Here is a 24,090-nt window from a genome sequence, read left to right on the forward strand (position 1 = left end):
GAGGGGGACCCCAATCCCTTCACAACCTGCGTTTTCTACTGCTGGGTTTGCCAAAGAAAAGACACGACACACGCTGAAGAGACAGGATTGTTTCTTTAATGAGGCCTGTGCACAGAGCAGCCTGGCATCAGGACGTGGCCGAGCGCCAGCAGCAAAGACTGACACCTTGCAGAGGGCAGTGCCGCCTCTCCCACGCTCTCCTCAGGCGGTTGCACAGGCCTTCCTGGGTGCCCGTGGATGCAGCCCCCTTCCCTGCAGCTCTCAGGATCAGCATGGTTTGGGTGGCCAGGGAAGAGATGGATGGGCTGCTGTCCTCCTGCAGGCCTTTCAGGGCTGAGGGGGGAAGCACGAGCTCAGATGAAGCCCCCATATCCCCGCAGGCCCCAGGCCTCTCCTCCTAACACCACCAGTCCCACGCAGCTCTTGCCACAGCCAGGATGGACCCAGGGGCTCTAATGGATTAGCTGGCAGCTGCTGCCCAGGAATGTGCCCAAGGTGCCTGAAATCTCTCTCTACTCTCCCCACACCACCCCTGCTCTGCTTCTCTCGGGCAGCAGAGCCCTCCTCACCTACACAGGGATGGGAGCTCCTTGGACAGGGTCTCTCTTTGTCCCCCCAGCCCGTGTGACACCCCGCTTGCCCTCACTCACTCTCACAGATGACCTCCACCGTCTCCTTGCTCTGCTCCCTGGTGTGCTGCCCAGCATGCCCTAGGCACACACACAGCGCCCCATAAATCCTGCTCCTGAAAGCTGTTCCCCCCAGTCCTGACCACCTGGCCAGGCACCCACCTCCCCTTGGGCAGGGCTCACCCCAGTCCCCTTTCCCCAGTGTAACCCGCAGGGCTCCTGCTGCGAGGGACTCCCACCGGCCCCACCACTGCGGGCAGAGATGGCTGAGGGTGACACGGAGCCTCCAGGCGCCCAGGCGCTGCCTCAGGCACGCGGGGCTGCAGCAGTCACAGGGCTGCTTTTGCTGCCAGCGCAGCAGCCGGGGCTGAGGCCGAGCTGTCCCAGAACAGAGATGGAGCCCAGGGCTCGGGGCTCACCCAGAAACCTCACGGCCGCCTCGCGCAGGGACTCCTGGCTGCTCTCCAGGTAGGACAGGCTCTGGCGCAGGTATTCGTCCGCCCTCCTCCTGCCCCTCCTCCCGGCCAGCTGGGGAGAGCACAAGGCTCAGCGCACAACATCCTCTCGCCGTCCTTACCCCAGGAGCAGCCGGCCTCCCCCTGCCACCACACTCAGGACCCCCCGCAGACGCTGGGCAGCGCCGAGCCAGCATTGGAGGCAGCAGAGGGACGGCTGCTGCCCAGGCGTGCTGAGGGGCCCTCCTGCTGCAAGGCCCAGCTGGGCCAAGGGCTGCTTCAGCATCCCAGGGCTCAGCAAAGGCAGAGGAGCCTGCAGAAGAGCCCGCGAGTGCTGCTCCTGCACCCAGAGCCGTCAGCCACACACACTGGGCACGGAGGAGGAAAGAGCTGCTCCAGGCTGGGCTGCAGCCTGGGGACTGTCCTTACCAGGCACTTGCTGATCAGCCAAGTCTGCTGGCTCTGAGCCAAGCACCTCAGCTCCTTCCACTTGAGGAGCTTGGCAGCACCAAGGAGGGCTTCCTGAGCAGCCTGCACATGGAATAAACGGGGAGATGCCACCGCAGCCCATGGGACAAGAGCCTGTGCCCCCCCAGCCCCCTCCTCTTGACAAGACTCAGGGCATTTGCTGGCCCTTCATGGCAAGGGGCAGCAGCAGGGCACTGAATCTGCTTTGGGGTCCTTGGCCCCCCTCGCTGAGCAGAAACATGGAGCAAGCACCACCTGAGCCACCCTGTCCTGAACAGGCAGCACAGCAGAGACTCCCGAGAGCTGCTGAGCTGCAGCCAAGGCCAGCAGGAGGCTGAAGGGCTGCAGCCCCAGAGACATCCAGGCAGGACTCAGCCAGGACTACCTCCCACGGCTATTCCCAACGTGGCTACTCGGCTCCCCAGTGTGCCCCATTGCTCAGCCGTACCTCGACCACACTGGGGCTCTCATCCTGCAGGTGGAAGAGCAGTGGCAGCATGCTCGTGTGCACATGCTGCTTCACCTGCTCCTTTGCAGTGCCCACTGCTGTCTCCATGAGCTTGCTGAAGAGCTGCATGGAGAGCTTTCGTGTGTGCTCGCGCTCCTGGTGGCAAGGAAGAGAGAACTCGTCAGCACTGGCACCGCACGTGGCAGCTTCCTGCACAAGCTGCATTGGTCCCATGCAGCCCTGCAGCCCAGGACAGCATAGGCAGCACAGGACAGTATCCCAAGAGCCCCAGACAGAAAGGCTCCTGGCAGCCTCCCACACACCAGCCAGCCCCACGGCTCTGCCCCCCGCCTTACATCCTCAAAGAGTGGCAGGAGTTTCTCAGCCAGCTCTGGAGCCATGTCCGTGAGTGCTGGTCTCTCCAGGACATGGACCACATGGCTGAGCACGAGAAGGGCCTGGCTGCTCATGTTCCTGTCCTCGTCCTGCAAGTGTCTCATGACCAGAGGCATCAGGACATGCATTTTTCTGACCTGTAAGTGGGAAGTACAAGCTCAGTTTAAAAAAAAAAAAAGAAAGAAAGAAAAAAAAAACAGAAAAAAAAGACTACCCTGCCACCTTATTAGACAGCAGCTTCCCTCAGTCTCACACCCTATCAAACACAGCTTGCTAGGTGCTGGGCTGAGATCTGCAGTCCCCTCAGCTCCCGAGGCCCAGCAAAGTCCAAGCTAGTCTGTTCCCTAGCACCCAGTGCCCAGCTCACACAGCTTCCCCCCAGTGATGCCCTGCTCACCATCTCCTGTCTGCTGCACAGCACGAGGAGGCTTCTGAGTCCCAGCTTATGCATTACCCTGCTGTGACTCTTCAGGGACACCACAGAGATTCCCAGCAAGACATCTTCATCTGCCTGAAGGTCACTGCAGGCCAGCAGCTGCAATGCACAGCACAGAGAAGGTGGCAATGGCTGCAGCACTGCCTGTGTCGGACACCACTGGATCCCAGATGTAGCTCAGGGCAAGGGCAGCGGGCTCAGTGGAAGGCTGGCCCAAAGGCAGCAGTGACTGCAGGGAGCCCCTGGGACCTCCCTCCCTGCCTGGGGCCTCAGGGCACAGCGCAGGGCACAGCTTTGGCCTGCTCCTCCCCTCCCTGCACCAGCCTCCTGTCCTCATGCTTTGGAGGAGCCCTTCGACAGAGACGCGACACAAAAGAGACATCAAATACACGTGGGGACAAGAAGGAGCCCGCTGCAGAGGGCTGAAGGCCGAGGGGACTCATGGCAGATCACCCACTGCCCCACTTGTGCTCGTTGCCCTCCATCCCACAGCTGGGGCTAGCAGACAGCACTGGAGCTAGAAGCACCCCAGAAGGGCAGTGCCCACATGAGGCTCACCTCCACCAGGAAAGCCATGGCAGGGATCTCCGTGCAGGGCTCCTCGCCCAAGAGCAGCACTGCCAGCTGTTGGAACAGCAGAAGGCGCAGCGCTCTTGGGCTCTTCCTCATCTCTCTGGCGGAGGGAAGAAGGCTCTGTGAGGCCTGAGCAGCCCAGGCAAAGCTCTCCTGAGACTGCACCCTCACTTCCTCCCATCACATCCCTTGGGCCACCATGCACAGAACAAAGCCACCTTTGCGTGGAGAACTGGGCACCCCTGTGGGTTCTGAGAGTCACCCTGTGCGCAGGGGTGAAATGATGCAGCAGAGTGGGGAGACAGGGGCTCTCACCTGGCCAGCAAACCCACTCCCTGGTGATGGGTCTCAGCGTGCAGGAGCATGTCCCAGCTGCCCTTCCTTGCCATTGCCAGCACCACGTTCTCGTAGCCGGCACGGCACAGCAGTGCTTTCATGGTCTGCACTGCAAGCCTGTGTGCAGAGAAAACACTCGCTCACACTCGCACCCCTGGCCCTGCCTGCAGCCCTGCCTGCAAGGGACGGCCGGGATGTGATGGAGCACCTCACAGGACTGCTGCACGTGGACTCCTCCCTTCTGCATCTCCCCCACAGCGCGTCCGACTGCTCCTGCTCCAGCGCTGCCAGGAAAGAGCTCTGGAAGAGCAGCGCTAGCAGCAGCTGGGGGAAGAACGCCCCTAGCACGTGCAGGCAGTGGGGCTGGTGGAGGATCTCCTGGAGCACACGCGTTGCCTGCAGAAAAAGCCCAGAGACAGCCCTTGCTGCTGACATGTCCCTCCCGTGCTGCTGGAGCTCGGGGGTGAGGCTCCTAGCAGTGCCCTGCACCTTGGCAGAAGCAGGAGGGGCTGCCTGGCCTGCCTGGCCAGAGCAGAGCCATGGCAGCTCCTGGGGCTCGGCGCCTGGGTGCCACAAAGCCACCACAAGCCTTCCTGGGCAGTGAGGACATCCCCCTGGAGGGCCACATGTAGCCTGGAAGCTACCCTGGTTCCCCTGACTTGGCCCTGATGATGTTTCTGCTGCCTGGAACCCTAACGTGGCCCTGGCCCCTAGTCCTGTCCCCAAAGCAGGTTGAGCACGTGCCGCACGAGGCAGGGCCATGCAGAGGCAGAGGGAGACAGCCAGCTGCTCAGGCCAGCTCCGTGTGTCTGGGTGTGCAGAGGGCCCCAAGCAGGCCCAGCAGCCCAGCAAGCTGGCGCTGGCCAGGGCCCTGCCAGCTGTAGCCCCCGTCCCGCGCTGGGCCTGTGCATCCCGGGGAGCCCCGGCTTGGGGCTGCATGGAGAAGGGCAGCGGGAGCCCTGCCTCTCGCCCGCAGGGGCAAGGGCAGCCCGAGGGGAGAGCGAGGCTTCCTCCACAAACTCACGGCCAGGGAAGAGACAGGCGAGGCCGTTTCCTCGGGCAGCCGCCAGTCCTCCAGTGCAATGAGCAGCTCCGGCAGCACCCGCTCCGCGGCGCCAGGCCTGGACACCAGCACCTTCCACATGGCCCCGGCGGCGCTGCAGGCCCAGAGCGCTTTGTCAGCGGCTGCCGCGGCTGCAGCCCCGTGACCTGCGAGGCCGCAGCCCTGTCCCTGCCCACTGCCCCTGGCCAGCACAGACCTGTCACATGAGGGGGAGCAGCTCAGCAGGCTCGCCACCACCTTGTCTGGGCATGTGCTGCTCAGCAGGAGAAGAGCTCTGTCCAGGCTGAGCCGTGCAGATGCATCTCGCACGGCCAGGATGTTTTCCCACATGTTCTTCACGAGCCTTGGTGCCTGCAGACCACATGGCAAAGTGTGAGGCTGCTGCCACACTGCAGCCCTTTGCACAGCTCCCGCGGAGAAGGTCTGCCCTTGCCACCACTCTGGGATGGCCACAGAGGCAGTTGGGTGCCTGGTACACGAGCACTCAGGGGAAAAACAAGCCCCCAAAGGGCCTGAACCCCGGCCGTGCCACCCGCAGGCTACTCACATGCTCCAAAAGGCACGCGTCATCCGTGACGAGCTCGTCCAGCATGTGAGCAGCTGCCTGCGTGTCGTAGCTGCTGCAGGCTCTCATGCCCCTGATGGCTACGAGGATGGCCTCTGCCTTCTCATCTGGCTGGAGGTGTTTCCCAAAAATCTAGGGCACAAAAGAAGGCAGCCCCGAGAGAGATGTCACAGCCAGGCTCCCAACTGTGTTGCCTGGCTGAGCAGCGCGTGGCCCTGAAGAGCGACATCGGGCAGCGAGTCCCTCCAAGCCAGGAGCTGGGGCTCTGCTGGCTTGGGTGATGGTGCTGGGATGGGCCTGGGTGCTTGGGGTTAAGGTCCCCACCCACTGCTCCTGCAGGGAAGCAGAGCTTGCAGGATGCAGGAAGGAAGCCCCTGGCTAGTCCTGGCCTAAGGAAAGTGCAAGCCCTCTCCTCAGCCCCACCTGGCAGCCACCTCTCTCTGCGTCCACGTTGCAGGCTGACCCCACAGCTGGGGTCCCCCAGCCAGGGAGGTGCTCCTTACCCTGCTCATTTCCCTGGTGTCCCTGGACCAGGAAAGCCTCAAGGTGCCTGCAGTTTCCCACTCCTCTCGGAGCTCTTGCTGCCAGGCACTCTCCTGTGACGGCTCCCTGCCTGCACAGGAAGGGAAACACAGGGCATTCGGCATGAAGGTTGCACAGCTGGACACGGCCCACGGAAGGCATCAGTGACAAATAGCCCCTGGCAGGCAAAAAGGCCCTAGAAGGAAAGAGTGGGCAGCAGGACGCCCAGGGAGGTGCTGGGCCTATTGCAAGGGGTGGGCAAGGGGAATTGCTTGCAACCACACAGAAATTCTTACTCTCTCCCTGCAGGAGGAACTCATAGAGGTGCCACAGGGCCTCCGCAGCCTCGTCACTGCTCCCCTCATCCTTGCAGGCACCGCACAGGGTGAGATGTCCCACCAGCTGCCCCAGGACTGGCACGCTCTTCTCCAAGAAGCTGCCACAGCTGGCACCGCCTACTTGGAAGCATTCGCGCACCTGGGGGAGGGAGGCAGTGCTGACACGAGGCCAGAGGGGCAGCGCTCAGGATCAAAGCCCTGGGCCCACGCTCCTTGCAGGCTTGGATCCCGGCTGAGCCAGAGCCTTGGTGGCTTCCCTTGGAGGCAGCCTGGAGCTACAGGACACGGCTGCATGCTGACAAGGGAGAGGCAGTGGCTGCAGCTTGCCTGCACCATAGGCTCCTTACCGACACCAAAGAAGAGCTGGTCAGGAGATCCCCCAGCTTCGCAAGGCGTCCCACAGCCCTCTCGTGCACAGCTGCTTGCCGGCACTCAGCGTAGGGCAGTAGGAGCTGCAAGGAGAAAAGCTGCTGCTCTGTCCTGTGTCCCAGAAAATGCCTGGCAGGTTTGTGCCTTGGAGCACCGGCAGAGCCCGGAGAGGGGATCTTGCATCCAGAGTCCTTTGTGACTGTGGGGCAAATCTCCCAGACAGGCCTGATGTGACAGCAGGAGCCCATGGGGGTTGTAATGAGTGCAGGAGCAGGTTGAGGAGGAGGGGATGTTGGCTGTAGCCAAGGGACACTGGGCTCGCACAGGAGAACTGTGGGGATCCCCATTCCCATGAGGGAGCTTGTCCCTTCTCAACACTGGGCTCTCTCCAGTGGCTGCTGGACAACTCCCCCCTGTCCCACCACAGGGCCCTGGAGCTGACAACTCTGCTCCTGGCAAATAGCAGACCTGCAGGATGGTCTTCATGTCCATGATGCTGGAGGAAGGGCTGCCAAGCATCAAGGTCTTCAGCATGCTGTCCATGGCATCCAGCAGCTGCAAGGGGGACAGAGGGTTGAGGCACTTCTTCCCTATTGCCCCACAGCTGTCAGAGAGGGCTTTGAATTCCTCCTGTGCCAGGGGCACATGTAGAGTAGTGCTGAGGGCAGGAGAGCCCTAAAGCCAGGGGAGCTGCTGCTGCACAGGGCGCAGCCTGGTGACACTGCCCATGGCCCTGTCCAGGGCAAGGGGAAGAGGGCATGGGCGAGGGAGAGGCAAGCTGGGAGCCTGCCCTGAGCCTCACTTAAGCAGCCAGCACCCACCTGGGAGTAAAGAGCAGCATCCAGATGCTCCCTTGGAGGCAGGGAGAAGACGCTGGAGAAGCAGGCTTCCAGCAGGCTCTCCAGCTCGCTCTCCAGAAGCAGCCCAGCTTTGCTGCAAGCACAGAGAGGGGCCTTTCAGTCCCTGGGGCTGAAGCAGCCAGCAACACCCTTCTGTCCTGGGCAGGGGGATGCACCCAGGGCTTGGGAGTGATAGCCACGTCAGGTGGGGAGGGAGCCCCATAGAGAGTCACCTCTTCTCACCGGCATGCTGTGCAGGGACAGAGGACACAGCTGGCAGGTAGGGCCCAATGACCTCCCCACCTCCCAACTCACCCCTGGGGAAAGGCCCGCACCCACGGGAGAGCTCCAGGGCCCTCTCTGTTCTCCCAGCTCCAACCCTCTTGGTGTCACCAGATGCCAATGGGAGGCTCCCTCAGGACGAGGGAAGGCTCCCTGCCAGGACTGGGGCCCTCTGGGATATCTGCTGGGGAGGCTGTGGCCAAGCCAGGCTCTGGGGCAGCTACCTCATGGCACTGATGCTGAGCATGACTTGCTGCCGCACTGCCGTGCCCAGGTGGTTCCTGGGCTCCTCTTGCAGCAGCACCTGGAGAGCACAAGCGGGAAGGCTTGTAGGGAGCTGCCAGGGCCCCACAAGTGGCTGTGCCCACCAGCCAGTACCCCACACCTCCCCGCACTCTTCTGCCTGCAGAACTGGGCCGGTGCCCTCCCGAGCAGGCCTCTGGGAGTCCCATGTGCCCTCACCTCCAGCGCCTCTGCCAGTAGGGATTTGCACTGCCAGAGCTCCTGGCGCAGCAGCAGAGCAGGCAGGCTAGGCGAGCAGGACGCTGTGCAGAGGGTGCAGATGCAGGCCAGAAACTGCAGCTTCTCGGCCTCTTCCTGCTGCCAGGAGCAGAGGGACAAAGAGAGAGCGTAAGAGGGGCAGGCGCACAGCCAGCACCACCAGCGCATGACAGGGGCTGCAGCGACACGTGGGCGCCTGCGAGGGAGCAGCCCCCAGCGCCAGCGGCCACGTGGGGCCATCTGAGCGTGGAGCGCCCCGAGGGAGCCTGCAGGAGACACCGGTACAGCCCCGAGCGGGATGGCGACACTCACCTTCCCTCCACGCCTGAGAAAGGCGCGCACGTGCTCCAGGGCTTCCTCTGCCTCCTCTCCGGGCAGATCCGCACCAGGAGCTGATGGGGAAAGAGAGCGGGCAGAGCTGCAGGGCTGGCGCGGAGAGGGCAGGAGGCAGCGGAGCGCTCGGCCCCAGCGCACGCTGCTGCCAGCCGCACAGCGAGAGCTCGTGGCCAACGGCGCGGCCAGCGCTGCCCCCGCACTCACCCGACGGCTCCTCCTCGGGCGCACGGCTCGAGTGGGGCTCCAGGTCGCACATGCTCGCTGCAACCGCCCCATCCTCCTCCTCCTCAGCAGCCACCGAGTGGTGGCTGGGGAGTCGCTCCGCCATCCTGGCCGCGTGGCCAAACTCTGCGGAGCTGCCCGGGGGCAACGGGGAAATTCCTGGGTGCGCTCAGGGGGCTTTTTGGCCAGCACCTTCGCTCCCGTCCTCTCCCGTTGCCGTCGTCCCGAACACTGCGGGCCGAGCCCGCCGGGCCAGGATGTCACAGCAGCGCAGTCACAGAGGGCACCGCTGTCACCTGAGGCCACCTGTGACCCCGCTGGGGAGGGGCAGCGGGTGTCCCTTCAGGGGCGCACATCTGTGGGGTGGATGCAGCAGGCTGGAGACCTTCTTGCCCGGGCACATGCTGCTCGGCAGCAGAAAGGTCCGTGCCCGGCCACGCAGACATGTCCGGGGCAGTGCGGACGTTTCTCCACGCGTGCTGCACCAGCCTTGGCACCTGCAGCCAGGATGGGCTGCTGAGTGTGGGGCTGCCACCAGGCTGCAGCCATTTGCACAGCCCTCACCGCCAACAGCAGCCCTTACCACCCCTCTGGGCTGGCCTCGGAGGCTGCTGGGGGCCTGATATTCTGGGCACCAGCTTGAATGTCAAAGTTTCTGAACAGACAGGTCAAAAAAAAAAAAAAAAAAGAAATGGGTAGGAGTGGATTTTCAATCCTGGCAAAATAATCTAAGAAACTGAAGACCCACCAGCTGACTCTTCCATGCATGAGTTGAGAATGCTTTAGAATCATAGAATGCATAAGGTTGGAAGGGACCTCTAGAGGTCATCTTGTCCAACCCCCTGCACACGCAGGGTCACCTAGAGCACGTGGCACAGGACTGCGTCCAAGTGGGTTTTGAAGATCTCCAGAGAAGGAGACTCCACAACCTCTCTGGGTAGCCTGTTCTGAACACAGATAAACAGGCATTTATACTACCTACCTGAGTTCTGCATCCCCAGAAGGACCTGCTGCCTGTGTGTCATAACCAGGTCGTGTACTTGAAATACAGCCAGAGATCAAACACGGCATTCAGGCTGAACAGAGATGCAATTGCAAGTTCTTGAATAAAGAAAAAAAGGTTTTATAATGCTAGATGGTATGACCATGAGCAATAACTTATTGTTAATATTAAAAAACAGCTTTAAAATACATAAACAACTGTCCTTGTAAGTGCCAGTCTGAGGAAAGAGGTAAGGTTTCTTCAGGGGTTATTTTATACAAGAACCAGTTCAGACCTTTCTACATTAAAATTCATTGATGCGGCTAGAACTCATTTATGGCACTATCATGCCTATTTGCCAAAGCGCAAGGTATTTTCCAGGCGGGGGTGGCCTGGGCTGTAGCTCAGCACGTTCTGGCCCTGCATCGCAGCCCCACACCAAGGGACTCTCCTCGCTGACAGCTCCTGCACTGGAGCTATCGGCACCGCTGCAAGAAGCACAAAAACACAGTGAGCCCTGCACATGCAGCAGCCTCCAACTCCCCTGCTTCCTCTGAATCCACACTGCAAAACACAGACACGCAGCTTGCCCTGAAGGAAATTCAATGGTGCTAAAAAGCCCTCTTCCCAGCCCCAGGGGGAGGCCACAAATTCCTTCTCCAGTTTCACAGAGAGTCTCTCCAGCTGCCCTTTAACAGGCTGCTGTCCCCTCCTTTGTTAGGGCTTCTTCCCTCTTCAGTTCTCCCCTCAATCCTTCACCAATTTTGCACTTCTACTTTAAATTTTAACATGCTGCAGGGAATTTGTCTGACTGCTGTGTTCAGACTAAGAAGCTAAAAATTGTACTTGACCAAGACACCAACTGCAAAGAACACAGATAAACAGGCGTTTATACTACCTACCTGAGTTCTGCATCCCCAGAAGGACCTGCTGCCTGTGAGTCATAACCAGGTGAGTTGGTGCCCTTGTGTATTTGAAATACAGCCAGAGATCAAACACGGCATTCAGGCTGAACAGAGACGCAAGTGCAAGTTCTAGAATAAAGAAAAAAAGGTTTTATCATGCTAGATGGCATGACCATGAGTAATAACTTATTGTTAATATTAAAAAACAGGTTAAAAATGCATAAAAAAGTGCACCTATAAGTGCTAGTCTGAGGACGGAGGTCAGGCTTCTTCATGGGTTCTTTTTATTCAAGAACCAGTTGAGACAAATCTCCTTTCTACATTAAAATTCATTTATGTGGCTAAAATTCATTTATGGGGCTTTAATGCTTATTTGCAAAAGTGCAAGGTATTTTCCAGGCAGAACACAAACTCTACAAGGAAGTTTCACACTCTTTAGCAAGGCTCTTCCATCAAACCTTCTGTCTCTCATATCTGCATTTGCCTCACTCCTCCTCCTTTCCATCCTCCAAGAGCATTTGATACAGCTCCTTTGGAGTCTACTCCATTGAAAGGAACTTTCATTACCTGGAAATGTCACACAGCCCCACAACAGGGCCGCCAAGAGACTCTTCCCTGTCACTACAGTGAGGAAATTCCCATAGCTCCAACAGGGGTAAAAGAAAGTAAAATGAAGTTCTGCCTTTTTTTTTTTTTTTAAGCTGTCTTTAAAACAACTTCTCCAGGAAGAAAACAGAAGTGCGAAATATTCTCTTCCCCCAAAACTCATCCACAGGCAGCGACAACTCACCAATGAAGCAGAGAGGCCAGAAGGGGATATTGTAGTACGTGCTGAGAAGTTTTCCAGTCCTGGTAAGGAAATACAATAAAACAGGAAAAGTTACCAGCGGGCAGTAATGGGGTTCTGGGAAGTACCGAGGCCTGCACAAGGCAGGATGTTTTCTGTAACGCAGTCACATTCGCAGCCAACATACATGTCCACGCAGATCATGCCGGCAGTGCAGATATTGAGGAGCCCCCAGGCCCAGAGCACCTTCCGCTCTCCAGCCTCTCTCCTCATCCTCATGCTCCTGTCAAGGAGGGCACCTGCCGAAAGCCCTGGGGCTGCCATGGTCTGCGGCAAGAGGGAGACAAACACCCCACAGTTTAGACAGCCACATCCTGGCTCAGCACCACGCTGAGGAGAACAGCAAGAACCAAGAGCAACCTGGACAGAAGGACTTCACCTGAGGAGCTCCCGGTCCCGATTCCCGAGCGGGGAGCAGGGCTTTTGGCCAGCAACACTCTCCTGCACAGCCTGTGAGCGCCGTCACCCTCTCCAGGGAGAGCACGTCCAGGGGGCACTTCCAGCTGTTAACTCCTTCCTTCACAGAATCACAGAATCCTTAAGGTTGGACGGGACCTCCAGGGATCATCTAGTCCAAGCCCTGCACACGCAGGGTCACCCAGAGCACGTGGCACAGGGCTGCGTCCAGGCGGCCCCTGGAGATCTCCACAGACGGAGACTCCACAGCCTCTCCGGGCAGCCTGTTCCCGTGCTCCGTCACCCTCACTGCTAATACGTTTTTCCTTAAGTTCCTGCGGAACTTTCGCTGTTTCAGGTTGCGGCCGTTTCCTCTCGCTCTGTCGGTGCCACCGCTGGGCAGAGGCCGCCCCCTCCCCCCGCCGCCCCCCGCGCCCCAGGAGCGGCGCCGCCACGTGGGGGGAGGGGGGTGCGCGCATGCGCAGTGCGCTCTGCCGCGCTCGCTGCTGCCCCCGCGTGTCGGGGCGGAGGCGCTGCAGGAGCGGGGCGCGTGCGCAGTGTCGGGATCTGGGAGCTGCTGCCTTTGTAGAGGTGTTGATTGAGCAGACATTGGAAACGGAGCAATGTATTAGCTGGTAAAGTGTCTTTCGTGGACGTGTTCATGTTCATTTGTGATTCCCAACTGCAGAGGACGGAAGCGTGTCCGAAGAGGATGTCCTGTGTGCAGCGGGTGGGAGCGTTTCTGCCGTTGCCGTTGCCCTGGGCTCAGTGCGGGCTCAGGGCCGACCTGTGGGCAGCCCCAGTGGAGCGGAGTGAGCTCGGCCGTGGGGCCACAAAAGTGGCCACCAAAGTAAGTTTGCTCCAGCAGAGAATGGGGCTGACACAGATCCGAGCAGCAGCTCCGTGGTCAACAGGGCTGTTTTTTCCCGGTACAAACTGGGAAAACCTGTAACGGCTTTGGTGGTGTAAGACTTTTGGAGGGGAAAAATTCTTTGGAAGGGAAATAATTTTGGCAGAGGAAAAAAATAGGGGTGAGTGGGTAATTTTTTCAGAGGCTGAAAAGATTTGGAGGGAAAAAAATCAGAAGGAAATGTGGGGATAAACATTTGTTTTTTAATAGGAATGTTTTTTGAGGGAATTTTTGAATTGGGAATGGGAAAATGTTTTGGGCAAGATTTTCTTGGGGGATGTTGAGAGATAATTATTTTATGGGGGGGAAGTTATTGGGGAAGAATAACTTTCCAGTTGGAGAAGTTGGGGGAAGAATTTTGGTAGGGATAAATAATACAGGCTCTATAAATAATACTTTGAAGCAAACTTATTCTTTTAGAGATTGTAGTTTTTTTGGCTTTGTTTCATATTTGCGACATCTAAAGCAGGCTCCGCTTAAGTGAATGTAGCAAAATAACTTTGGAGAAATATATAACTCTCCTTAGAAGTTATTGTTATGTACTCGGAGCCTATCTGAATTTGGGGATTTTTTTTTCCCTTTGGGATCACTGTTTTCAAAGGGAAGCTAGTAACTGCTGTTCTTCTTGTGGCCCAAATAAAAATAAAAGCTTTCTGGTGGTTCTTTCCTGTAGTAGTAAGATAGCGTTATGTTCTTACTGAAATGATTGGAATTGTTGGAGTGAGTGTCCAGGCAGTGAAATTAAGGAGGAGACCCAAATGTGTGATCTGCTGAAATGAGGGCTGGGGAGCAGCATTGCTCTGGTGGGCAAGTAGATGGTATTTTCAGCCTGTGGAGTTAGTGGAAGAAGTTCCCTGTCCTTGTCCGTGAATTAGTAAGTCCCATCTCTCAGAAATTCTAGTTAAGAAAAAGGCAATGAAGACCTTCAAGTTTGGATATCCTTCCTTTAGTAGATCCAAATGTTACTTTGAAAGAAAAAGTAGAAAAAATACCAATGCTTTCTCTTGCCAATCTGGCTCAAGCTGCAACGTTTAAATAGCCATGTTGAGGGTGTTAGTAATCTTAGAGCCTTGAGTCACTTTGTTTTTCCTTTACAGAGCTCCTGTAGCCACCAGTAAATTCTGCTGGGAGGATCCGTCGGGGAGATTTCCTACAGAAGGGATGAGGGCAGACGGCTTTGGGAACGGGACGAATGCGCCGTTGTGGCCTGCTCAGTGCCAGGACGCAGCTGGGTCCTTCGCTAGCGGCGTTTTCATTTCCGCATGTCCCAGTCTGAGCTGCTCCTGCTGATGCCAAAAGCAGTGGTGCAGGTGGAGCGCCGCCAGCTCAGCAGGGCTGGTGAAGCAAAGAGCAGGAGAGAGCAGGTGAGAGCCGGGCCCGGCTCGGTGGGGGTCAGGCCCCAGCCCACGGGGAGGTGGTTCTTCCAGGGCTGCAGTGGGCATGGGAGGCAGGGGCTCCCCTGAGAGTGGGCCAAAGACTGGGATGTGTGAATTTTGGAGAATCTCTGGGTGAAAGTCATCTCTGTTTTCCTGTTAAGGTAAGGTGTAAAATGGGTGCATGCTTTGGGAAGAGCTCCTGTTAGTGTATTTGGTGAGGGGGCTGAATTTCCCTGCCTAGCCGAGGCGTCCGGCCTCGGGGAATTCTGTGTGCGTGGGCGAGCTGAGCTCAGCACTTAGTGCCCAGCGTGGCCTGCAGCGGTGCCGGCAGGCTGGAGTTAACGCTCTGCTTCCCCAGATTTCCTAGGTTAGGCCTAGATTTGCTGTAATGCAGGACTCTTCCCTTTTCTTAATGGGCAGTCTTCACCTCAGATCAGCCTGGGAAGCTGAGCCAACACTCGCTTGCCCTGGTGTGAGAGTCAAAATCCCAAAAACGTAACCTGCAGAGCCCAGCTCAAGGAGAAACCCAAGGGCAGGGAAAAAGCAAAGAAGGAGGGAAGCCAAAATGGACATTTTCAGTATGTGCTCTCTTGCACTTCTCAGAAGCTACTTTCAGGCATCATTCCTGTAATTTCTCAGCTTCACTCCTTTTGCATAAGATTTATTTATTTATTTATTTAAAGCCATCCTATTCTCGAAGATCCCTATAGACCAATCTTGTCAATCTATGGCAGCCGCGAGCTAGCTAGAGATCAAGCCAAGGCAGGGTGAGAGCTGCCTGTTTCCTTCACTATCCTTTTTTCTTATTTGCCTTTGTCATATTAAGTTAGAAACCAAGAATGGGGTAAATTGTTCTCCAGTTGAATGTACCGGTAATATACCAGTAGGAGTCTATAAGACTGCCTATAAGAAAGATTTTTAATGCTCAAGTTATTCTTCAATTAAAACAGGCAAAATCAAATGATGTTTTACTTTTAGTGAAATATATTCAAACAATGCATATAGAAGCTACAGAGAGAAGATGCAGATATTCTGCATGGTACACAAATGCTTGGACATACCTTAAAGATAAAGATGACATGACAGCTCAAACTGGCATACAGAGATTGCACAGTTGGACGTTCAGCATCAACAGGCACTGTGTCCCATGCCATGCACAATAGCAGCATGATACACGTTCTTTATTGGTTTTAATGTGATTCCATTTTCAAAAAATGCGTATGTGTATCTTATTCTCAGTTGTTTTTAAGAATATTTCTGTTAAATTTTCTTTTTTTTTTTTTTTTTTGACTTCTGGATTGAAGAGGTGTTCACCTCCATGCCGGGAGCCTCGGGCACAGATGGCAGCAGCATCTCGGGACTGGGAGAGGCCGGAGGGGCCGGGGAACCTCAGCACGGGCTGGCTGCAGGCGAAAGGAAAGTGAATCTCTTATATATATATATATATATGTATATGTTGTGTATACGTGTGTGTGTGTAATTGTTAGGGGTAGCATCGCTGTCCCATCGCCATGAGCCCGAGATTGCAGCAGTTCCCCCACGTCTGTCAGTGCGGAGGGCAGTTCGGGAGGGCCCAGACCCACCACCCCTGGCCTTTAACAAACTGGCCCAGAATTAAAGATTTAGGAGGGAAAAAAACCTTACAAATCCAAAAACCATTTCTGTTTACACCTACTGAGAGCTGAGAGGACCTCTTCAGTTAATATGCACTCACAGGGTCAGTTTTAGCATTTAGCTTAGGTATTAGTTTTAGCTCCTACCCCGCATTCTTGCTGCAGTGCTGTGTTTCTACTCGCTGTTTTTAGCAGGATTATGGGATTTTGAGGTCAGACACCCAACTCTGCTACTGTTCCCAGGGGTAGGAAAAAAAAAAAAAAGGTGACTTGTAGGAAGTGTCACTCCCCAGTAGCATCACATGAGGGAAGACCACTGATATTTACTCACTTATACACATACACTTTTAAAACACCATAGTTACAGTCTCCTGCTGAGAGCGGCAGCCCAAAAATGTTGAACCAAAGCTTTGAGGACCCAAAGTTTTATCAGAAGATTGTTTCTGGGTCTGCCTTTCCCACCCTGACCCTTTTTTTTCAATGTAAAAAGTTTCCCTGTTACCACAGAATGAGCCAACTGCGACTCCCTGGTGAAAGATGCATTTAAGATGTCAGTATTTCAACGTCATCTTCAAGGGATAAGCAATGCATTTTTACTTCAGTAATTTTTTCCTTCTTCTCTCCCAGGAGGTGCAAGGAAAATTTCCTGGTGCCCACTGGTGCAAGCATGTCCGGGCCCATGGCTTTCACACACCAAGCACTAACAGACAAGAATTCTGTTCACGTAGCTTACAGGCATCTACTTTAGAAATCTGGACATTTTATTTTGCACGTTTAAGTGAAGCCTGGACAAAGCCTGCATCTGTAACACATCCAAGAAAACAACTGAGATATAGTCTCAGTAATAGGCTTGTTTTTTCTTTTCTCTTAAGATGCAGACAGACCAATCTCGTCAATCTTTGGCAACAGCCAGCTAAGTTGGAGATCAAGCTGCCAAGGCAAGGTGAGAGCTTCCTGTATTCTTCACTGTACATTTTTCTTGTTTGCCTTAGTTATGTAGCTGATAAACCAAGAAGGGGGTAAACTGTCACATGAGGTATTTAATATAATAAAGTAGAAATGAAGTGTTCTGAAGAGCACATTATGAAGCACTGTAGAGGTTTCTAATTATTTTCTTCATTTCCTGATAATAAAAAATATATACATCAATAAGCACAAATAGAAGTTTAAGAACCTGATAGTTTATTTCTTCACACAAAGTTAAAGAATCTGTAAATACATCCAACTGTTGGTGATATTTAGCAAGAACATGTGCTAAAAGCATCACAGTGCTGCTATATTTTCTGTAGTTTCAGAGACATCCCTATGTGTCCAGAAGAGTAGAGGATACAGAGCCTGGAGCAACAGTTGTTTCAGCAGGTAGGAAGAGATCCTCCCTGAGAAAGCACAACTAAAAGCTGAGAAAGTTACTTTGTGACTGCTCAATAATTAATTTATCTTTGATACTTGCCCAGAGCACTCAGAAGAAGAGAGAACTGTACTTAAAGCTAAAGGGAAAGGGAGAAAATAAAGAAATCCAGGCACATTTAATGTGAGCATTCCAATATTAAGTTGCAGAAGCCCACAAGTCCTGGGATGACATAAATATTTTCCCTTCTCAAGCTAGTATGTGGCATTATACGAGATGAGAAGGGAGCGTTTGTCAGGCATGACCTCCCTGAATCCACAACATCCTGATTCCTGCAGAGTGAGAACAGAGCGTCCATTCTAACTCTAAATCTGTTGTGAAAGAAGAGGTTTAGATACCAGTGCCTAAGCAAAGAGGCTCCCTCTTTTCAAGGTGAACTGCAGAGGCACTAAGAATTGTATCTGTTCTCACACACAAGCGCTCAGGGACGAGTGGTCTCATGGCTCTTTGGATCTGAGGTCTCCATTTCCAACATACCTAAACCAAATCAAGACTGAGATTGCCTGGCTTGGGTGGTGGGTGCCTCCTGAAGACATTTGCTGACTGTTGACAACTCCTAAATCCTCTTTTACAGGGAAAGGACAGAGAACGTGAATAATTCCTGTAAAACCTGCCCAGGCAGAAACCTCCCTTTATATCAAATTGGAGACACTTGAACTTCAAAGTTCAGAAGAGATGATTGGGAAACTAAAGAAAAATCTCCAACTCTTCTTATGCTTTATAATTATTTTAAAGCTGTTGAAGAAAGGAAGGACTTAAGTATTCCCGTGTTTGCCTGCTTGTAGGGGAAGAAAGAGGGATTAAGAGACTGAGAAGAGCACCCTCCTTTCATGGTCCCCCCCATCCCTAAGGAGAGAAAGAAAGAAAGAAGGAAAAAAAAGAGCCAGAAAAGCTATTCAGAGCCTCCTCTTGAAGGAGTTGTGCAGGTAGAACCATTGTCTTCAAGTCCAATCTTTTTTTTTCTCCTGCTGAAACTGCAAACAATTATGCCAAATATAACAATAGTTTTCCAATATGGATAAATGTCTTTCAGATGGGAATGAGTAAGTCTTATAACATGACAACTAAGCACTAAAGCAATTAATATGAAATAAGCATGATGTCCAGAGTGCATGCGGACTGTGTAACAGTGATAATATGCTATATATAACCCTTAGAACCATTATAAAACATATATAAAATTTACCATAGAGCTTAGATTTGTCATAATCATTCCGGTGCTGGTAAATGCACTGACTGAGGAGAGCATGTATTTTTTCCAGGTAAAAGATGTTTAAGTTCCCTGTTAGATTAGTGACACCATCCAGCAGATGCTGAAAACAAAATGGAGACAACACAAGGTTGAAATAGCATGAGACCTTCTGGAAAAGCTCTTTAAGTCTTCAGGAGCTAAACAATCACATCACAGCACAACTGACTGCCAACACTGTTCAGGAGCTGTGCGTGGAGTGAGGCTGTCGGACCCACAGACAGCAACCGGGAAAGTGGAAATAGTGCCCACAACTGCCCATCAACCTCTGCTTCCCTCACAGCAGCGAGGGGAGAGAGTTCCACACTTTGTTCTCAAGAACACTGAGAACAGACATACCACAAGCTTGCTGTAATCCCTCACAACTGGGGCATCTGGCTCTTCAGGAATTCCCACGGCTTTCTCCATGTTCATCCGTGGCTGCTGCTCTGCCTGAGAACATCCCGCCGGACTCTCACAACGCATGTAAGTTTCTGGAATGAAAACACTTTCTTAGATCATGATTTCTGTTTGTCTGGCACATGGCTATGCATCAGCTATCCCACAAGGGGCATCCAATCTTTCTCTGCAGTTCCCTGTTATTTGTTCACTGAGAAATACTTGGATTCTACTTTCTCCTCCATAAAAAATAGGAACCAAGATAAAAAAGCAGTAGGAGTGAAAAGCCCAGTATTGAGAGGAGAAAAAAAGCAATAGTCATACGTTGCCATTATAGCAGGGCATACTTAAGGAAATTGAATGTTAAGAAAACGCATCTCCCATTTGAAGCAAGCATTAGGATGTAAGTCATCTCTGCTAGATTATGACTAAATGTACACAGGTTACAGCTTCTTATTCTAAGCTGCTCGTTATTGGAAAGATGCACGTGCAATAAAAGAAAGCAAATGGTCGTTGGTTTGCAAGGAGATCATAGAATCATAGAATCCTTAAGGTTGGAAGGGACCTCTAGGGATCATCTAGTCCAACCCCTGCACACACAAGGGTCACTAGAGCACGTGGCACAGGGCTGCGTCCAGGCAGCCCTTGGAGATCTCCAGAGATGGAGACTCCACAGCCTCTCTGGGCAGCCTGTTCCCGTGCTCCGTCACCCTCACTGTTAAGAAAATTTTCCTTAAGTTCCTGTGTAATGTTTGATGCTTTAGTTTCTGGCCGTTTCCTCTAGTTCTGTCAGTGGCCACTACTGAAAAGAGGCCACCACCATCCTCCTCACTGCCTCCCTTGAGGTAGTTTCACACACATACAAATGTAAATGCAGTGTTAAGAACTCCTATTTTCAGTGTGCCAGGTCAAAGCACAATAAATGATCCTCTTGTGTTTTATGCCTAATGCTTTGAGGAGCAAAGGCTTTATGAGCATTTTCAGAGCACTCACCTTTTTTAGTCCTCTCTCAGTATAGATTAGCGTAGATCTGCTCATACCCTCTTTGGCAGAGGCAAGATTACCCCTCATAGTCTTATTCTCTAGTCATTGTCTATGTAAAAGAGGTATCACCTCCCACGATGGGAAAGTACCACTGAGGTGGATACAAGACCAAAATTCAGGAGAAAACCAGAACGTAGTCCAAAAGAAGTGTCTGAGTGTTAAGAAGTCCTTAAAACTTACTACCCAATTTAGGCAAGAACAACTAATTAAGTTAAACATGGAGGAGCATTTATTTGAAAAGTACATAGCACAGAGTAAAATAAGTGCTAGATACAATATCCCACCTTGCTCATCTAACAAGATAAACTATATTTTTTCCTATTATTCTGTTTGTGAGCCCCAAATGTCGGCGATGTCTCCTCTGAGCCTGAAATGGATGGGATGAAATAAGTAAAATTTCCCAATAGCTGCTCCCATCTTCAACCTTGTGATCTTTGAAAAAACAAAAAGCAACAATAGTGACTCCAACCCTAAGCTGAGATACTGGAACTAGTCTTTCTTTTCTTGGCATATGCTGTGAAGTTTGTCTGTGATATAAGTGAAGGGAAAAAATTTCACAAGCTTACAGTGCATCTCTCCCATTTCACCTTCTATCTCCGTTGTAATTCCAGAATAATTTTCCTGGGTTGGCCACTCAATGCTTTGACAATATTTTGGCAGAATTGCACTGAGGGCTGAGAAAAACAGGATTTTTAGGGGTTGGAAAAGTAAGGCATTCTTCAGAAAGGTGACAGCAGATGTAAAAAGCCACTGGCGTGAGGTCTCATAACCGTAAGACAGGCCATAGAAGACGATGAAAAATGATGATAGCCCCATGACAACAATAATGAATGTCCAGGAGAAGGAGGCACATCTCCGGCATAAAACTGAGTGCGATGGCTTGCGACAGAGCAGGGGGACAGTGCTTTGTATTTTCTTCTGCCTCTGAAAGTTGTCCCCTTCTGGTGTCTTGAGAGGTTCATCCTGGTGATACTTTAATGAGGCAGTTATGAGCATGTGTAGGGGAATGGTGACGAAAGCCCTTTCAGCTGCTAATGTTATTGAACTCCAAAAGCTTGTGGGTGCTGGGGATTCTTCCCTTTTGTCAACATTAAAGAATATAAAGTTGACAAGCAGCTCTAGGAGCAGTGTGGCCAAAGCGCATGATAATCTTTGGAGCCTGCTGAAGGTGCCGGTGCCAGTGTGAGCAAAAACTGAGAACCACAGGTGACCATCTCTGAGGTTTGCTGCAAGCTTAATCCAAAAATCGTCAATTCTGCTGAGCCGTGCATTTGGGTTCATGGCAAAGAATGTCCTTTTGAAGAAAAAGTTAGGTTAAGTTGTGAAAGGAGAGTCCTTCTGGATGTGCTGCCACCTGTGTTAGAAAATGTGCAGGCTTTTAATGCTGAAAAGGCTTTGAGGTCTAGGCAGTCCTATGAGTAAGTGAAACATTAGGGAATAGTCTTTGGATTTTTCCTGTTTCCTGAGATACTGCTGAGAGCGCTCTTAAAGACTTCCTGGAATTCCTTTGCCACCGCTAATTGCAGTGTTGGGTGAAGAGTCCATCTAGCACCCACATGGTCAAAGGTCTGTTTTTAATATCGGAGCAGTTTGAGAATAGTAGAGAGTCCGACATCTCAATCAGTGTTTTGTATCTTGTTAAGAAGGTGCGTCCGCCTGATGCTATATTGCATTTTATCTTGATGGGATGTGCATGTTCTTCCTTTACATAAGGACTGTGCACAGGTCGGGTGGGCAGTTAGTAGCTGGCTTAAATGCAGGCGCTTTGTGGATTTATCTGTCAGATTATGTGGCCTGTGTGCTACCTGTGGTCTTGATTTCATCAGAAGCAAAGCACGCTTTTCTTTTGCTGTGTCACTACTTGTGAAGAGGTGACTAGGCCAACATTGCATTGTATTGCATTCAGGATGGTTCTGGGCTTACAAGGTTCATAACCTGGGGAAATCTTCTGCCTTCTATAGTGTGTCTCCTCTTCCACCACTGCTAACTCTATTTAATTGATTCTCCTGTATGATTGTTACTCCATAAGGGTTTTAGATGGCTCTTCACATTTTCCTCCCAGCTTTTTCTTGCTCCTTTTTTTAACCATGGTGGAAGCACACCTAAAGGTAAAAAATGAGAAAAAAGTGACAGCTCGTGAAATGAAGGGCCTTGTGTATGAACAGCTGCATACATTCTTTAAATTTCTTATCAACCAAAAGATTAGAAAAAAGCTATTTTTACATGAGAATCTTCAGGAAAGAAGGCTTCAGCAAGGCCTGTGCATGCGTGCATGCACAGGTGTCCCTTGTTCTTCCAGCAATATGGGAGTCTTTTAAGCAATTTCATCCAGATGTAACCAGAAGCTTATGGACTCCCAGATGTGACCTTCATGCAAGGCTTGTGAATTAAAGTGGCTGTCTGAGAAGAGAAGGGGAAACCTCAGAAGCCATCTGCTACATGGCTACTAATGCCAGCCATTAGTAGAGAGCAAAATAATAATAATAATAATAATAATAATAAAAAATCTCTCTTTCAGAGAGCTATGCTAAATACTCCAGCTGCAGGGCAAACCTCCAGGCAGTCAGCTCTTTCTCCGCAACACTGGAAAATCTACCACCAGACATAAACTGCATAACCCCCTAGAATGTAAGTTCTTCCACTTGCCGGCTTGCCTTAAAGAAGCCAGGATCTCCATCATCCTACTAAGCTAACTTTTACCTGAAAATAGAGTTTCTCTTTTCCTCTTTTGGCTTGCTTACTTTTGAGCTTGACTTGCTTGTGCGAATGACAAGAAGTTCAGCATCATCTGCTTTCTAGCAATTGCCTTTCTCTGTTACAGTATGCAACCTGGACCAATAAGGAGACTCTAGGATTTATGGAGGGATGTCTCTCCAAGTTAAAAGCAGCAGATCCAAGTTTTAATGAGTGTAACCTTTACTTCTTTAGCGTGATTCTACTGGATGATGCCTTAAAGCCTGGGACTCCTTTCACCTACATGCCATGGCTAATGGTTTGGAGCTGCTTGGCACTGCAAGTTGAGCACAGCTCCACAAAGAGCTGGACAGTGCAGTGAGACAGATGATGAGGCAGGCAAAATCACAGGCAGCGACTGAGCGGGAGAAGCTCCGTGTATCTGCACTGGATATGCTTGCCAATGGGTAAGTGACTGGCCATCCAGGGAAAGGTGGTTTGATCAGTGTGAATCTATTTGCTATGACTGCGTGCAACCTCAGGATGTATGACATGTGCTGTTGTGCTGGCACCTTTCTTGCTGTTGGAAAGTCTGGAGATTGTAGGAAGCACAGATGGAAGCGCTGGGCAGTTGTGGTACGGACTGAGATTATTGAGATGTAGTGAAGGGTCAAGATGACCTCTAGACAGTTGCTCTTGACCTTCCGGCCCATATCTGGCCCGCGGGCCATAGTTTGAGGACCCCTGGTGTATAGTTTAAAGCTATTGTAGCTTTTCATGGCTGTTTTAATTCCACTTACTAATTTACATGCAGTTCTGCTGGAGCAGGGCTGGCAGGTTTCAGCAGCAGGAGACCAGCTCTGCAAACGCCTTCCCCCAGGCACTGAGGCGCACGGCTGCTCCCGGCAAGACCTCAGCTGGAGCTTCATAGCAAAGTGCAAAGTTACAGCACAGAGACACCCTAAAAGGGAGGAATAAAAAAAGGAGTATCCCCAGCTGCCTCTGGGTAACAAAGGGAGGACTTTACTTCAAAAAGTGCTTAATAATGGTCTCCTCCCCCAATACCAAAACTGAGAAAAACCATATGCCAGTGATAAACAGGTTTTCAAATCTCTCTTGGACTCAAGGTGACCAACCCATGTCTTTCCTGAGTCTGCTGCATGCAGAGGGTTTATACGGCTCATCACAGAAAAAGAAATCCATGAGCTCCCCTCGCAAAACACCCTGAGCATTAGCTCAGGAGCATAAGCACTCCATAGGAAACTAAATCACTGAAATGAATAAAACAAAACAAAACAAAAACAAATTTAAAAACTCGCTTTTTTTTTTCTCAGATACCACTTTCTCATTTAAATTAAGCTAAGTGCAGTCCACCAGCCCTGAATATGTTTAATCAAATAGAGTGTAGTTGAAGATGTTTCTGGCACGCTGCATGACATCCCAGAGGTGTGAGTGCAATGCAGGGTACTGATAACCTCTGTCAACTACTGTTCATCCTCTGGCTGAATAGCTGACATCATTTATACGGGCT

The 24,090-nt window shown here is 52.2% G+C and overlaps 1 protein-coding gene and 1 pseudogene across 1 annotated transcript in view; both read right to left on the minus strand.

The window, feature by feature from the left end:
• Positions 1-267: 267 nt before the first annotated feature.
• On the minus strand, positions 268-3,842 carry LOC148591754 (maestro heat-like repeat family member 5; annotated as a pseudogene).
• A 6,269-nt stretch (positions 3,843-10,111) lies between these two features.
• Positions 10,112-24,090, minus strand: part of LOC148591755 (protein maestro-like) — a 31,346-nt gene continuing 17,367 nt past the window's right edge. Inside the window, exons 6-7 of the mRNA XM_088537000.1 lie at positions 10,663-10,794; positions 10,112-10,248 (exon numbers count right to left, since the gene is read on the minus strand). Of these exons, the coding sequence (XP_088393126.1) occupies positions 10,112-10,248; positions 10,663-10,794 (269 nt within the window). The remainder of the gene's footprint in view (positions 10,249-10,662; positions 10,795-24,090) is intronic.

This window comes from Tinamus guttatus, unplaced genomic scaffold, assembly GCF_059628265.1.
Source record: "Tinamus guttatus ecotype Peru unplaced genomic scaffold, ASM5962826v1 Tinamus_guttatus_pri_ptg000712l, whole genome shotgun sequence".
Classification (NCBI taxonomy): Eukaryota; Metazoa; Chordata; class Aves; order Tinamiformes; family Tinamidae; genus Tinamus; species Tinamus guttatus.